The sequence below is a fragment of the Condylura cristata genome, unplaced genomic scaffold (assembly GCF_000260355.1).
Source record: "Condylura cristata isolate star-nosed mole 26May11 unplaced genomic scaffold, ConCri1.0 scaffold00010, whole genome shotgun sequence".
NCBI classification, from domain to species: Eukaryota; Metazoa; Chordata; class Mammalia; order Eulipotyphla; family Talpidae; genus Condylura; species Condylura cristata.
In genome coordinates this window covers 57,329,392-57,347,426 of record NW_004567111.1, presented here as the reverse complement: position 1 = coordinate 57,347,426, position 18,035 = coordinate 57,329,392, and the positions used below count along the sequence as shown (strand labels likewise).

The 18,035-nt window shown below is 35.1% G+C and overlaps 1 protein-coding gene across 1 annotated transcript in view; it reads left to right on the top strand.

The window, feature by feature from the left end:
* IFT88 (intraflagellar transport 88) overlaps nt 1–18,035 on the top strand; it is a 140,995-nt gene that overhangs the window by 5,893 nt on the left and 117,067 nt on the right. Inside the window, exons 3-6 of the mRNA XM_004680357.2 lie at nt 14,772–14,828; nt 15,876–15,929; nt 16,524–16,587; nt 17,357–17,426. Coding sequence (XP_004680414.1) covers nt 14,772–14,828; nt 15,876–15,929; nt 16,524–16,587; nt 17,357–17,426 — 245 coding nt within the window. The remainder of the gene's footprint in view (nt 1–14,771; nt 14,829–15,875; nt 15,930–16,523; nt 16,588–17,356; nt 17,427–18,035) is intronic.

The window sequence follows — 18,035 nt, the reverse complement described above, 5'->3', positions numbered from 1 at the left end:
CGGGGTGGTGCGGAGGGAAGTACACAGGACTATGGTGATGGCACACGGGTGACTTGGTGATGGGAAACCCGCGGGGATTACAATTGAGATGGAAAAAAAAAAGTACAAAATGATGTAAAAATAAACAGTTATAAATAAATAAAAAATTTCAATGACATTCTTCAAAGAAATAGAACAAATATTGATAAAATTCATATGCAGCCACACAAAAATGGAAATAACTCAAGTGCACCTAACTAAAAAGGAGAATGGAGCTATCACGCTCCTGGACTTCAAATTGTACTACAAAGCCATAATTAAAACAGTATAGTCCTGGAACAAAAACAGACACACAGACCAATGATGTTGAATAGAAAATCCAAAAGCAAACCCACACATGTATGGACAACTAATCCTTGACAAAGAAGCAATGAGTATGCAATAGAACAAGGATAGTTTGTTCAATAAATGGTGCTGGGAAAACTGGATGACCACATGCAAAAGAATGAAGCTAGACTACTACCTCATACCATGCAGAAAAAGCGCTCAAAATGGATAAAGAATTGCACATCAGACCTGAAATCATAAATAGCAGAAAATATAGGTAAGACATTACATGACATACATCTCAGTAACATGTTTTTTAAAGATTTATTTATTTATTCATACAGGCCAGAGGGCAAGAGGATTCACCAAAGAGAGCAAGAAGCAGAACAGGCAGATCAATGAAGTACACTGCTGAGGGGAGCAGTAGGTGAGACAGGAGAGGTCTGCCATGCCATGTAGGGCACCTCTGGGGCTGGGGATTGAACTCACACTGAAGCGGCTGCATCCTAACCCATTGTGCCACCAGGGAGGGCCTCAGTAAAGCTCATCCCATAAAGCAAAGAAAGTGAAGTAAAAGATAAACAGTTGGGATTATATCAAACGAAAAAGCTTCTGTATAGCAAAAGAGACATTAGCCAAAACAAAGAGATATCCTATGCTTCGGAAAAAGTTCTGCACTCCATGCAATGGAAAGTGACTAGCCACAGAGATCTACAAAGCACTCACACAAGTCAACAAAGTAAACAGTCAAAAAATGGACAGAGGAACTAAAAAGACACTTCTCCAAAGAGGAAATGCAGTGGCCAACAGGTATATGAAAAAATGTTCAGTATCACTTATAATCAGAATGCAAATCAAAACCACAATGAGATACTACCTTACACCAGTAAGAATGGCACATATTAATAAAACAGGAAACAAAGACTGACAAGGATGTGGAGAAAAAAAACTCTTCCACACTGCTGTTTGGAATGCAGACTGGTCCAACAACTTAGGAAGCTGTGTCAAGTTCCTCAAACTACAGAAATTGGAGCTACCATATGGGCCAGCAATTCACTTCTAGGAATCTACCCAGAGGACACAAAACAGTAATTGAAATGGATACCTGCACCTCTATAATTGTTGCAGCATTATTTACTATAGGTAAGCAATGGGAACAAACCAGATGCCCCAAAATAGATGACTGGATTAAGAAGATGTGTAATATTAATCAGCAATCAAAATGATAAATTCATGCCCTTCTCAGCATCATGGATGGAGCTGGAAGGGATTATGTTCAGCGAAATAGGCCAGAAAGAAAAAGAAAAACATCAAATGGTCTCATTCATAGGAGGAATGGATGGGACCACATAAGGGATCGGGGAAAAAAATAATAACAAATTAAAAAACCCCAAATTAACAGACAACTATATCTCCCCTGAGATATTATACAGGGGAGGAAGTAGTGAGAGGGATCAAAACAGGAGGAAAGACCACAAGAGATTATGGCAGTGAATTGGTGTTGGGAATTTTATGGGACTATACCTGAGAGGAGAAAGCAAACGTACAAAAATGAACAGTAATGTAAATGAACAGTAATTTATATTTAAATATAAAAATAAATGACTCCTGCTTTGGGCTAATGACTTTCCATTAATTAATATTTCTCCAGTATAGAACTTGCTAGGGTGATTTTTTTTTTCCAGTATTATAAAAGCTTTATGTATCATGCAAACTGTAAATATCTGCCTTTCCAAAAACCTGCTGGACACTTTATAGTTAATGATAAGCAATGTCAGCACTAAGTAAAATAGTGAGTTCAGTCCTAATAGTCATTCAGTTCCTAATGTTCTGTAGTCTATGTCCGTATCATCCTGAACATGTGTTGCTCCCATATGACCTTAGAAGCTAAGTTGGGTCTGGCCTGGTTAGTACTTAGATGGGAGCCTTCTATGGCTAGTTCCTTTTTTAAAACTGCTTCTTGCCACCCCCCTACTCTATAGCAGTGGTTTTTGTCCCCTCCATCCATCTATTCCCATGTCAGGGCAGGAAATATTTGGATACATTTGGCCTGGTGATAATTTTGGTTATCACAACTTTGCTGGGTACTACTGGCATTCAGTGGATATCAAGCAGCAATGCTGTTGAACATCATATAATGATTAGGCAGTCATTTATATTAGCTGACAAAAACTGAAAGCTCAGAGGCTTCCCTAAAACCATTCTCAGGTTCAATAATTCTCTGAAAGAACACCCAGAACTTACTGAGAGCTTTGTACCATGATTTATTATTCTAGGGAATTTACTAGGGAATATTGTAGGTCAAAATTCTCCAAGGGAGAATACAGCAGTTGGGGGAAGGAATATCTAAAAGTATAACTTATGGTTGTCTTTTTCCTATGAAGGCCTGTATGTTCTTAACTTCTTGCAGTCATTATCTGTGATAGTACTTATAGAGTATTGCCAACCAAGCAAGCCCACCCATAACTTTAGTAACCTAGATTTTTTACTGGGGCTCCCTCACATGTATATATGTGCCTGAGCTATACTCTCCCATTCCACCTGGAGGCTTGACTAATACTCCAGGAAGTTGGAATTGATATTATATATCCCAAAGGCCTTATCGTAAATCACAATGTTAGACTGGTAGCCGCAGTCACTAAGGAAATGATCTATCAATTGGTTCATTCCCAGAGACAATAGATCATTTCCCAGTCTAAAATCAGACAGCTCTTTGAGTAAAGTTTATTCTTGACTACCATTCTACAAATATATTTTAATGTTATGGTTGCTTTCATAATTGAAAGAAAAGGCCAAGTTGAGTTCTTCCACTATGCTAATGAGTACCCTTTAAAATTTTTGAAGAGGCAGACTATTTTATTCATTGTCCTCTTTACTCTAACTCTGGGTGTTCCATAAATATTTATTACATGGGAAGCCCACGGGGATTACAACTGAGATGAAAAAAATGCACAAAATGATGTAAAAAAAAATACAGGAATAAAATTTATTACATGACTTAATAAATAGATGACTATTGTATTTAATTTAGTGATTTTAGTTATCAGACAGCAGATAATCAAAAGACAGCAGATAATCATTTCTTCAGGCTGGTCTTTCAGCAGCTTTTAGAGTGACTTCAGAAATCCTCATTTTATAGATGAGGAAACTGAAACCTGGGGAAGCCAAAATTCTTAGTTTTTTTGTAACTGGATTAGAGCTTGGGTTTCTTGACCCTGTTGAATGGATACATATCGTTTTATAGCATACTTTTTTTTAATGTGAAAACTGTAGAACTTTTACTTTAAAGGGTACTAAGTTCATTTAAGAGGAGAATCTCTATATAGCTCTAAAGGATTAACTGTACATCTTAGGAAAATAGACACAAATATTACAAAACATAAGATTTAAGTCATAAAAAAAGACTATAAATTGATAAGGATATTTTACATAAATTGGGACAACCAGAAGAGGCTGCCTTGCCTGACTTCAAAATATACTACAAAGCTATCATTTTCAAAACGGTATTAGATATAAGCCCATACATACCTGGTTAAATGCAACAACCATATGTAAAAGAATGAAACTGGAATGCTACTATCTTACCCCTTACACAAGAATTAACATTCATAGAAAAAAAAATACAGGTAATAGACTCTTGATGTCAGCCTTAGTGATATCTGTGTGGATACATCTCCAGCAGCAAGAAAATCAAAACTAAAAATAAACACAGGACACTGTATCAAATTAAAAAGCTTTTGCACAGTGGGGGAAAAAAAGCTATCTTTAAAATGAAAATATAACCTACTGAATGGGAGAAAACATGTGCACATCATATGTACAGCAAGGAGTTAATATCCAAAATATGTTAAAAATTCATAAAACTCAACAATGAAAAAACCCCAAACAACTGGATTAAGAAATGGGCAGTGGGGCCCTCCCTGGTGGTGCAGTGGATTGAAGTGCAGCACTGCAAAGCTGGGTAGCTGCTTCAGCAAGAGTTTGATTCCCGATCAGGGGTAACCCCCATGGTACGGCAGACCTCTCCTGGCTTGCCCACTGCTCCCCTCAGCAATGTACTTTGTCATCTGCCTGTTCTATTCCCCACTATGTTTCTGGTGAATCCTCTTGTCACCCCCTACACCTCTGGTCAGTACCCCAGTTCTGTATGCATAAATACATAAATCTTAAAAAAAAATAAAGAAATGGGCAATGGACCACATATATACTTCTCCAAATAAGACATATAGATGGCCAGTAGGCTCACATGGAAAGATGTTCATCATCACTTATCATTAGGAAAATATAAATCAAAACTATGATTTATATCATTCTCACAACATGAAAATGACTCATTAAAAAAATCAAAGTTTACGAGTTTTAAGTGGGATGTAGAAAAAGGGTAACCTCATATATTCTTGGTGGGGATGTAAATTGGTGCAGCCATTCTGGAAAACAGAATGGAGAATGCTCAAGATATTAAATATAGAAATATCATATGATCATAATATCTACTTCTGAATATTTACCTAGAGAATATGAAAATTCTAATTGAAAAGATATGTATGCATGTCATGTTCATTATAGCCTATTCACAATAAGCAAAGGTTGTAAACATCCTAAATGTCCATTGACAGATGAGTAAAGAAGATAAATATACACAATTGAATACTACTGAGCTGTAAAAAAAATAAAGAAAGAAATTGAGGGTGTTTTGCTGAGTTAAATAAGTAAAACAGAAAGGCAAATACTGCATGGTATTATTCATGGTAGATAAAACAAATGAACAAGGCAAATCAAACAAAAACAAACTTGTAGACTATAAGAACAAAACAGTGGTTAACAGAAGTGAAAGGGGTGGATAGATAAATGGGATCAATTGTAGGTTGGATGCATGGAGACTGTATTTCTGGTGTCAAATAGTGTGTGTGTGTGTGTATGTTGAATTAAAAGGTTATACACTGAAATTCTCTTATAAATCAGTATTCTGCAATTGAAAAATAGAAACTGCTTAGAAGATCTATTTGATAAAGTTGAATATTAAAAAATAAATGTAATGAAGACTGACTTTCAGGTCTAGGAAGAAAGATATTGTGGTGAAGGTATTAGGTGAATAAAGGAAGAGACAGCATAAGGTCAACTCTTTCTAAAGAGATCAGTCCAATGTTAAAAGTAAAACCTTTTTGAAGCAACTTTAATCATTAATAGTAAAAACATGAATTGTAGTCTCTAGTTCTCCTGAAAATGTTGTTAAGATCCTTAACTTTCAGCTTTTTAAAAGATCTGTTATCTGTCCATTATGTCAAATTCTTTAGTGATTTTGTTAAAATGTCCTATATTTTTGCTGAATTTTTGGGGAGGGTGACTGGTTCTATTGATGAGAAAGGTATGTACAAGTCTTACACTATGAACTTTTTTTTTTTTAGGCTTTTGCTTTATAGATTTAGAGTAGAATTATTTAGAGGCACTATATTTGTATATGGTACTTTGAGCCTTTTATTGTAAAGTATCCTGTCTCTGGTAATGCTGTTTGTCCATTTTATCAAATATTGGTATATTGATAGAGCTCTTTTTCTAGTGTTTCTATCCCATCTTTTTGCTTTTTCCCTATCCACATTTATGTAAGGTGTATATCATACTAGCAGCATGTAACATGTAGTTGAGTTCTGCTTTTTATTTTATTTTAATTTATTTACTTTCTTACATTGTTAATTTTTGTACAGTGTTGGATTTCTCCCCTCAGGTATAGTCTCTGTAATTTCCTACCATGACCATAGTCTTGTGCTCTTGACTCCCCTGCTGAATGCCTTAGATCTATGGTCAGTTTGCAAGTTTTGTCTTTTGTCTTTTTCCTTACGCTCTGTTTGATTTCTCTATATTCCATATATAACTGAAGCCATCCAATATTTATCTTTTTCCTTCTGACTTGTTTAGCTTTACATAATCCCTTCCAGATCCATCCATGTTACCACAGTGGCATGAGTTTATCTTTTTTGATCACTGAGTAGTATTCCATTATATACCACATCCTGTTGGCATGTTCATTTATTTGGGGACATTTGGGTTGTTTATATAGCTATTGTAAATAGTAAACATAGGAGTGAAGGTTTCCTTTCAAATTGATTCCTAGGAGTAGAATTGCTGGTTTATGTAGTAGATGATTTTTAGTGTTTTGAGGAACCACCATACAGCTTTTCATAGGGACTGTACTGGTTTATACTATCACCAGCTTTGTAAGAGGATTCTATTTTCAAAAAAACTCACCAGCATTTGTTTTTGTTTTTGTTTTGTTTTTAAAGATTTATTTATTTATGCTCACAGAACTGGGGTATAAGCTAGAGGTGTGGTGGGTGAGAGGATTCACCAGAGACAGAGTGGGGAGCAGGCAAATTGTACTGAAATACACTGCTAAGGGGAGCAACGGGTGGGCCAGGAGAGGTCTGCCATGCCATGTGGGTAAGCTCCCTGGTGGGAGATCGAACTCATGCTGCAGTGGCTTTGGAGAGCTTCATAATGCAGTGCTTTAACCTATTGAGCCCCCAAGGAGAGCCCAGCATTTGTTGTTTTTATATCTTTTCAGTATGGGCCATTCTCATTGGTGTAAGCTGGCTTTTCATTGTGGTTTTGATTTACATTTCCCTGATAATAAGTGATGTTTAACAGTTTTTGATGTGCCTGTTGGCCATTTGCATTTCTCTTTGGTGAGTATACCAGGGGTTCCAGGAAGGGGAAAGGAGAGTGGGCGTGAGGAAGACACCAGAGTCAGAGTTGGGTGCAAGTCTTCCTGCTCATTTTCTTATCAGGTCTTTATATGGTGTAGCACATAGTTAATTATAATAATGCATAGGGTAAGTTAAGCCATAAATTGTCATAAATGTTCTCAAGGAAGAAGGGAACAATGCATCTTCTTCCTGACACTTTATGGTATACTAAATTATACACATTTATGATGATTATGATAATTGTCATTTATACAGATGTTTAACTATAACTCAAGGGAAGAGGGGTCTGGGTAAGGATGAGCTATTAGCAAAAGATTGTAAAGAGTTTTAGGGAAGGAATAAATTGTGTTAGCAGAGTTATCAGTGATTGTCTAAAGAGAAGCTAATGGCTAATATAAGGCTAGCAGAGAGTAGTTAATGTTTGTTTAAGAAAAGGGTAATTTAAGGCTAGCAGAGAATAGTTAGTGATTATTTTTAATAAGGAGTAAATTAAGAAGAAGTTGTACAGTCATGCATTAAGCAACACCTGTGTAAATGAGGTTAAAAAATTGTCCATGAGTTCTTATGCCCTGGGAGTCTTATCTGAGATTTGCCTTTTGTTAAAAAAAACCAAGGAAGCTTCCCAGGAGTCTTTATGCCCTGGGGGTCTCATCTCTCCTGGGGCTTGCCTTTTGTTTGAGGAGACAGAGGAATTTCCCACCCTTGGGCAGTGTCTGCTTGCCTGGGCCAGGCAACCACCTTATAAAGCTAAGGCAATCCTGTTGTAAACTGATGGTTGCTCAGAATATTTTGATATTATGATTATACAAAAATGGGAGGTCGTAACATAAATTAGCAGTGGAAATTCTGATTTTTCAGAGCTTTTCCCTTCCATCCAGAATTTGTCAGTCGACAGAAGTTGCATAGCTTCTGTCATGGGGTTGTTTGTTTTGTTTTTGTTGAGTTGTATAATCTCATTGTAGATCTTTACTACTAGTCCCTTATCAGTTCATAGTATGCAAATATTTTTGGTTACTTTCTCTTTTGCTCTATATAAACTTTCTTGTTTTGATGCAATTTCAGCTGTTTATCTTCTCCTTTGTTTTCTCTGCTTCTAGAAATAGTCTGTAAAGGTGTTTCTGAGGTTTATGTCATGGACTGTTTTGCCTGTATTTTCTTTTTGAATCCCAGTGTTTTATCCATTGTGAGTTGATTTTTGGTGTGAGACAGTGTTCTAGTTTCATTTTTTTGCATGTAGACTGACATCCAGTTTTCTCAGCACCTTTGAAGAGGCTTTCCTTGTTCCAATGTGTATTCTTTACACCATTGTTATAGATTAGTTGATTATATATGTGTGGCTTTAGTTCTGGGCTTTTTTTTTTTAAAGATTAGTTCTGGGGGCCCTCCCTGGTGGCACAGCGGGTTAAAGCACTGCACTAAGAAGCTGAAACCACTTCCACATGAGTTCGATTCCCACCTGCCCCGGAGGTGACCCCATGGCGAGGCAGACCTCAACTGGCCCGCCTGCTGCTCCCCTCAGCAGTGTACTTCATCGATCTGCCTGTTCTGCTCCCCAGTCTGTCTCTGGTGAAGTCTTTCGCCACCCCTGAGTCTCTGGCCTGTACCCCAGTTCTGTATGCACAAATAAATAAATCTTTAAAAAAAATTTAAAAAAAAATTAGTTCTGGGCTTTCAATTCAATTCCATTGGTCTTTGTTGCAGTACCATGCTGTTTGTATTATTATGACTTTGTAGTATAATTTGAAGTCTAGGAATGTAATGCCTCTTTTAGTCAGGACAGCTTTAGTTTAATTGAATATGTACATTGCTTTTGTATGATGGCCATTTTGATAATGTTTCTTCTTCCAGTACATGAGAAGGGAATGTCTTTTCATTCTTTTATTCTTATTCTATTTCTTTTAGCAGTGTATAGGTCTTTCACCTTTCACCACCTAGTTTAGGTAGCTTTATTTATGGGTATTTATTCATTATTTTGGTACAAGTATTAGTGGGATGACTTTTTAAAATATCTTCCCCTTCATCTAGGGTTTTGTATCCTCTTCATACTGATTTTTATGTATTGATTTTGTAGCCCACTACTTTACTGAACTGGTTTACTGTTTTAATTAGTTTTTTTGTGGATTTTTTAGGGATTCTTTCAATATATTATATCATCTGCTAATAATGATAGCTTTACTTCTTTCCCAATTTGGATTCCTTTTATGTATTTCTCATGCCTAATGCTATGTATTAAATTGAAAAGCAGTGATAAAAATAGATACCCTTTTCTTGTTCCAGCTATTAATGTGAATGATTTCAGTTTTTGAGAATGTGAACTATCAGATGTTTGTATATGGCATTCATTGTTAAGATATGTTTCTTTTATCCCAAGTTTTTTGAGGACCTTCATCATAAATTAATATAGAACTTTTATCAAAGGCTTTTGCAGCATCATATGAGTTTTATTTTTCTTTTTGTTGATATGATAAATTATGTTAATTGTTTTTGGATATAGAACCATCCTTGTGCCCCTGCAATACATCCCACTTGATCATGGTATATAATCCTTTTAATGTATTGTTGGATTTGGTTTGCTAAGATTTTATTGAGGATTGTATTTTAACCTCTGTTTCACTAGAGAGATTGGAATGTAGTTTTCACTTTTTGTGTTGTCTTTGTTTAGTTTTGGTGTTTAGTGTAATGTAGTCTTTATAAAATATATTTGTTAGTGTACCTTCTTGCTCAATTTTCTGAAATCATTTTTTATGATAGTCATTAGTTCACCTTTGAATATTTTGTAGAACTTGATTATGAAACTTCATCATTGTTTTAATTTTGCCACTTATAACTGGTTTGTTTAAGCTTTCTATTTCTTCTTTATTCAGCTTTGGGTAATGGTATAGTTCTTTTTGGGGGGGGTGATGGTATATAATTCTAAGAGTTTATCAATCTCATCTAGTTTGTTGAACTTATTTGCACATAAATGTTCAGAGAAGTCTATTATTATCCTCTGGATTTTTGCAGTGTCTATTGTAACTTCTCCTCTTTCATTTATGATCCTATTTGTTTGAGTTGTCTCCTTTTTTCTTTGTGGAACTACCCAGAGTTTTGTGGGGTTTTCCCCCAAAGAGCCAGCTTTTGGTTTCATTGATATTTTGCACATTTTTTCCTGGAGGCAGCAGAAAGGTAGAGTCTATTCTCTAATCCAGGATGGCACATTGTATCTTTTTATTAGTGAGTTTAGTCCATTATATTGATGGTGATTGTTGATAAGTGAAAGTTTGTTATTGCCATTTTTTATCATTTTGTGATTCCATTCAACAGCTTGTTCCATTACTGTTCATTACTCTGTTCATTTAGGTTTTTAAAGTTCTTGTATTAATTTGTGGACTGGTTGCTTAGTAGTAGCACCTACTGCAGTGGGTAACAAAATATGAAGATTTTGTTTGTCTGAGAATGTCTTTACCTTTTCCTTACATAAGAAGGAGGCTTTACAGGATAAAATATTCTTGACAGACATTTTTTTTTTTGTCTTGGAGTTTTTAAAATGTATCTTTTCATTCTCTTCTTACCTATGTTTCCTCAGAGAAGTCTGATGTTAGCCTAAACGGTTATCTGTTTCTTCCCCCTTGTCAACATCATTATTTTTAACAAAAATACTTAGCTTATTTATTTATACATGCAAGATCCAGGGTATAGGCCAGAGATGCAAGAGTTGGGGTGAAAGAATTCACCAAGACAGAACAGGGTGCAGAACAGGCAGATATCGAAGAATAGCGGGTGAGACAAATGATACCTGCATCCTGTGGTCACCTCCCTGGTTGGGGAGAATATACACACCACATTTTTTCTTTGTTTTGGACTCTTGGAAGCTTTACTATGATGTGTCTTGCTGTAGTTTTGTTTTCATTGTCATAATTTGTCATCTTTCTAATTTCCTTTATATCTGTTTTAACTTCTTTCTTGAAGTTTGGGCATTTTTCTTTAATTATTTCCTCAAATAGATTTTCATCTCTCTTCTCCTGGTATTCCTATGACTCTTCTATTTCTTTTCCTCTTGGTTTCACATAAATTTCAAAATGTTTTGTCATTCCTTTTCCTTTATTATCTCTTAACTTTTTTTTTTCATGGTTAGTTTCATCTGCATCTTCAAGAAGACTGAATAATTCTTCCATATAATAGTTGTTATTTGCATGACTTCACAGATTTTTTTTTTAGCTTCTCCATTGATCTTTTAACATCCTTAAATTCCTTTATTTTCTTACTTAAAGTTTTGATCTTGTTTTATTCATTGATTATGTTTTTCACAGCATTTCCCCCTTTTTGCATCTTCTCATAGCTCTGATTTTTTTTTTAGCTTTGTTTAAATTCCTTTACTTTCTAATTATGGAAAATTTGAAAGGAAGAATAATTCTTCTTTGTCACTTTAGTTAGGTTCTAGAGCTTAATTTTTTTGTGTAGTATTTTATTCCTCTGAGGGTTTCCTAGGCTGTTTGTATTTCTCTTTCTCACTATTTGCTGTGTTGCAGCTGGAGCTTTTGTTGTATATGAGTCCTTTTTCCCCACTGTTCTGGTGGTTTACTTGATATTGAGTACAGGTGCAGTATGTTCTGGGCTAGTACCAGAGCCCTCTCCAGTGCTCGCTTAGGCTTTATTCTGGTGGCTGGGAGGGCAGAGGGGATACTAAGTCTGGAGACTGCAGTATTGGGACCTCACTTCTGCCAGAAGCAGTGTCTCAAGGCCTGTTTCTGGTGGCCAGGAAAGGAGGGGCTTGCTGAAGATTCCTGAGGTAGCTAAGAGTTCCTGATAGTGAGCAAGGCACTGAGAAGCCCAGGCTGGGGTCTGGTCTGTTGGATGGCACCATCAAGCTGATTGAGTCCCTCCCTACCCATAGTGGGTAGGGGCCCACAGTGAATAGATAGGTCCTACACATAGATAGGCCACATAGATAGGCTCAGAACTCTGTCCACTCCCAAGGAGCTATCAGCCAGTATTGGAAACAGGTGTACACACTTAAGAGCATGTAAGGGCCTCTAATATAAGTGAAGACACTGTAAGGCCCAGGCTGGGCAAGTTATATATAATATGTAATTCCTTTTTTTTTTTTTTAAAGACTTATTGATTTATTTATACAGATCAGAGGTGTAGGGACAGTGGGAGGATTCACCAGCGACAGACTGGGGAGCAGAACATGCAGACTGACAAAGTACATTCCTGAGGGGAGCAGCGTGCAAGATAGGAGAGGTCTGCTATGCCATGTGGATTGCCTCCAGGGCTGGGGATCGAACTCACACTGAAGCAGCTGTGGCTAGCTTGCAGTGTTGCGTTTTAACCCAGTGTACCACCAGGGAGGGCCCAAGTTACATTTCTTAAATACACTCTGATATCTTATTTTTTCTTTAAGTGAAGTATATGGAATCTGTTTACGTTTATTGAAATTTATCTTCTTAAAATTTGCTGTTTTGATGCCTTGGCTTCATTTTCTCTTCTTTCATTTAATTGATTTTTATTATTCCATTCTCTCCCCCCTTATCTTGGGAGTCTACATTCTTTACCCATTCTTTTAGTGATTTGCTATAGATTACAATATTCATTTTTAATTTATTAAAGTCTAGTTTTAATTAGCATTTTACTATTTCTGGGCTGATACCAGGATTTTAAATTGTTTGTATCTGCTTTTCAGTTCTAGAATTTCAGTTCTTTTTTGTAGTTCCAGTTCTTTGCTGAGCTTTTCACTATTTTTGTTTCATTTATTGAACATATTTGCAATAGTTTTGTTAAAGTATGTGTCTGATATTCCCATTATATTTATTCTTTTAGGGTTTTTTCCCATTCTTTTGTTTTTCTTGGCCTTTGGTTAGGTAGTGTTACCTCTTATATGTCTTGTTGTTTTTGAATAAATACCAGATATGTAATTGAGAAATTTTAGAGCTAATATAAGGCTCTATATGTTTATGCTATCCAGAATGAGGATGACTGGCCACACGTGACTGTTTTTCAATACATTTAAAATTAAGTAGAATTTAAAAATTCAGTTCCATGTTTCACCAATCACATTTGATATCTCAACAGACACCTTTGGCTGGTGATTTCCTTATCAAGTAGTGCAGATACAGAGCATTTCCATCACTATAGAAAATTTTTATTGGATAGCACAATTCTATGCGAATTGATTTCTGTTCTCAACTTATCTAGATAGAATCTGCTTTTGCTTAAGACACCAGTAGCTGTGCCCAAAATGAAACAAACACCCATTATATTAGAAATAGGTTTATGTTTAAGATAATTGTAAAACTTATGCAGATTGGTATTCTTCTAATTTACCTTTCAGTCTTTTCACCTTTCAGAGTGTAGCCTTTGAGACCACAATCTAAAGCCTGAAAACTGTCAGAACTACCTGGTTGTTAGGCTCCCATTTACAATGTTTATCTTTTTAGACCTATCAATGTAAAATGTTACATTCAGTTTCTTTTCTTTTTAAATTTCTTATTATCTTTCATTATTACATTCTTCTTTTTTTTTTTTTAAAGATTTATTTATTTGTGCATACAGAACTGGGGTACAGGCCAGAGGCTCAGGGGCGGTGAGAGGCTTCACCAGAGACAGAGTGGGGAGCAGAACAGGCAGATCGACGAAGTACACTGCTGAGGGGAGCAGCGGGCGGGTCAGGAGAGGTCTGCCACGCCATGTGGTCACCTCATGCGGAATCAAACTCATGCAGAAGCGGCTTTAGATTCTCAGTGCTGTGCTTTAACCCGCTGCGCCACCAGGGAGGGCCCTATTCTTCATTTTTGTACACACATGCTTTCTCCTTTCAGGTGTAGTTCCCTTGAAATTTCCACCACAAATTCACCTGTGTATCACTGCCATAGTCCCTTGTGCTCTTCCCACCTGTTTTGATCCTTCTCCCTTCCCCCTGCCCAATGTCTCTGATAGTTGCCTGTTGATTTTGATTCTTAACTTATTCTAATAAATTTTTCTCCCTGATCCCTTATTTGGTTCCTCTACATTCAGTTTCTTAGCCCTGCTTTTGGAATTAACACATTCCTCTAGGAAAAAAGCAGGCCCCCAAATGTAGGCTTACTTCTCTAGTCTTCCTTTCTTTTCCTTATCTTGACACTTGGTAATTCTTTACTGCCTTCATGGTTCTCCATTTATTCATATGTTGCAAAAAAGTTATTATTGTATCCCCAGCTGTTTTAGTTGTTCTTAGATGGAAAGGTGTTTAAAACAAAAGTAAATCATAGCTAGAAGTAGAATGCTTATGAATGATATTTTAATAAAATATTTTAAAACAAATATGTTTATCAACTGACATGTGTAGAACATTTTCACCTAATTAGTTTCATTTAATTCTAACCACAATTTTGGTGACCAGCATGCTTTTATATCCTTACTTTCAAAAATGAGACAATGTTGGTTCAAAGGTATTAAACACAGTTATGAAGGAAAGCTGATTCTCTGACTCCAAATCCTGTGTCATATGTTACACCTAATGTCTATACTAAAAAGTATGCATAAATGATAGCTACAGCTGTGAAAAATAATCTTACTTGCACCTTAGGCCATTTAAAAGTGCCTCTTCTTGTTTAAAATGAATTCTAGGAAAAGACTCTTAAAATACTAAAAATACCTGAGCTGCTTAAAATGTTTAGTATAGTAGAAAGGAAATTATTCTAACTATTATATATTTCTCATTTGATGGATATTCATTTCCATTCTTTCTAGTTTTCTATTTCATAGCTTAATCTGAATTCTATTAACTATATTTTTTCCCCTCCCAAGATAACTGCTAAAGTACCAAGCACAGCAGTTACTAGACCTGTAGCTACTGGATATGGGGTAAGATTGCTTATGCTAAAAATATTAAGTTCATTTTTGGTAGTTCTAAACAATTCTGGCTGTAATTCAGTCCATGACCTGGATATATTTTCTGTTCTGGGTAGTTATGAATATTATTAAAGCCTAGTTTTATTAATAGCTTTGAATATTCTAATTAGTCATTTTGATTATAAATATATCTGAAAATATTTTATTACCTTTTTGTCTTTGTAGATGTTATTTTTGTTGATTGACTTTCTGTCATTTTTCTATATAATATAAGCACATCTTGTGTATTCCATTTGCATATTTTATGTGAAGTTAGATGTTATATAAATGTGATAATTACAACTTTTAAAACACAGATTATGAAAAATAATTAAAAAATTTCAGAGACAGGTTTTGAGCCTTTTATTTGAGCTTTTTGTAGGAAAGATTCTTTGTTAAAAACTCATAATGGAAACTCTTTTAAATCTTATTGAAATTATTTAACAGCTTGTTTGCTTTAGCTTATATGGTATAATACAGCAGTCCCGAAAAAAGTGGACGAGTGAAATGGAATAACATTTCCTAGTCCTTAAAATACTATGTCTTAGAGCTGAAAAATGGTTGCAGAACCTAGAAGTTCAAGGCACTAACTGTCATTATGGGCCTTTGTATGAAAAAAGTAGTCAAAATATAATATCACTGTGAGTCATATGAAACATGTTTTTATTAATCAACTTAGTCTTTTATTAGTCATAAGCTTCAATTTGGGTGGTACATCAGAACAGGAGATAGCAAATTTTATTTCTATGAAGGATAAATCATTGAGGGACTCTGTTGTATTTATCCTAATTCTGCCTCTGTAGTGCCGCAGCACCCATATATAATATGTGCACAAATGGGACATGGCTATGAGGTACTAAAACTTTAATTACAAAGGCTAAGGGCTATAGCTTGCTGATAACTGTTTTAGAAATTACACATAGGTTTACTTGCTCTTAGGCTGAACAAAAAAATTTATGAAGAAAGTATTTATAACTTGTTTTTTTAAAAATCACTTTAACTTAGTTTTCTGTTTATTAGTCTAAGACGTCTCTGGCATCATCAATGGGAAGACCAGTGACAGGGGCTATTCAGGTATCTGTTGTGTGGTTTTATTGTGTGCCTTTCTTGTGATTTAGAATATTATTACCAAAGTGTTTTTTTTCTTTAGTATACTATTTTAAAATGTTAAAGCTGTTATAGTGATTCTGATTCTTTAAATTATGGGCTAAAAGTTTGACTGTTCAAAATCTCGGATGGCAGAATCTTTTTGATTTGTTTACTCAGGTCTCAGTGAAATCATATTAGGAATGGACACAGAACTGATAGCTTATAAATGTATTCTGGGACCCATTATTTCTATGCTACCATTTATAACAATTCCTGTGATATTTCTCATGGACATATATGTGACCAGCCAAAATTATAAGGTCCACATGAAAATCCATAGGAAAAATTTTTCTTTTCAAACTGTAAGAAAGCCTACTAAGGTGAAAGGGTTGAAATTTCATAGGAGAAAAAAAAGCAGATATTGAATTGACACATGAGGAGGTAGAAGTAACAAATAAGCAGTAGTAATAAAAAAATCAGTATTAACAATTGGGACTATGTTGAGATATGTCATACAGAATTATAAATACGAGGTAAATCCTATTTCAAGCTACTTTAAATGATTTTTGCTCTTTTAAGGATGGAGTTACTAGGCCTATGACAGCAGTGAGAGCAGCTGGATTTACCAAAGCAGCTTTTAGAGGTTTGTTATACAATCTTTACTAACAATTTCTTTTTTACATATTTCAGCTTTCTTGCTGTTTCTATGTATAAGTGCTATTATCATTTTAAATAAAATCTAACATGCCCTTCATTGATTATAAAGTGCACTATTATTTTAGGAACCATGAAGGAAGGAAAAGAGAAGTGAAAATGTTCTGCCTCTAGCAGAATGGTGGTCACACTGGCTTATAATTTGTCAGAATGTTATGAATTGTACATTTAAATTTCAGCCTAAATATTAGAGCTCAATTTAAAAATTAAAGGTAAAACTATTTTAATATGCCAGTAAAATAACAATTTAAAAATAATTATCATAAATTAATATTTGTTATAACCATGTGGTAGATTAAAAATCCGCTACTCGATTGTTACATGATTGATAATGTAGAGTTCACAGTGATAGATTTCTGTGGAAGAGAAACAGTAAGAGAGTATATGATTTTTTTAATTGGTTAACATTTATTTAAGTTTTATATGTGTTCACAATCTTCCCAGTTTCTCAATAATGAAATGTTTGTATAGACATAATCAATATACTGTTTAGTAAAAAGGTATCCTAAACCATGTAATAAATAAGTAAATTAAATGAACTTTTCATATTTTCTTCTAGCATGCTGGGTTAAATGATTTATTCATTTCCTTATATTATTCTTAATTTTAGGGTAGTATTTGATTCCTTCTCTCAGGGATAGTCCCTGTATTTCTCATGCTGGATTAAATTAAATATGAACTTTTATGTTATGCCTCAGGCTCTGCATTTGACCCCCTTGGTCAATCAAGGGGCCCTGCACCTCCTTTGGAAGTCAAAAACGAAGATAGGTATGTAAGTTCTTATGCTGTTGTTTTGTTGATATTATGTCTTATTTTTATTTTCCAAATACAATGATTAAATAGTTTAAAAGTTCATGTCAGCAGAACAGTTGTCAAACTAGTTCTTAGAACTAGCAATAGAGGCCCTCCCTTGTGGCACAGTGGGTTAGGACATAGCACTGCAAGCTAGCGGCAGCCGCTTCAGTGCAAGATCTGTCCCCGGCCCCAAGTTGATCCATAGGGCACAGCAGACCTCGCCTGTCTTTCCCGCTGATTCCCTCAGCAGTGTACTTCGTTGATTTGCCTGTTCTGCTTCTGCTGTGTCTCTGGTGAATCCTCTCAATGTCCTGCACCTCTGGCCTGTACCCTAATTTTGTATGCATAAATAAATAAATTTAAAAAGAAAAGAACTAGCAAAAGAATTAAATTTAAGAAAAATAGATATATATCTCTCTGTAACTGTAGTATTATTTGACTAATGCCTTATTTTTTGAGGTGCCTATATTGAATCTTTTGATGGCTATGTGGGGTTGTAAGTACTATTATATATGGTTATTTTTTTTTCTTTTTTCTTTTTACAAAAGTTGATTTTTACACCATTTTGCACATTTTTTTTTT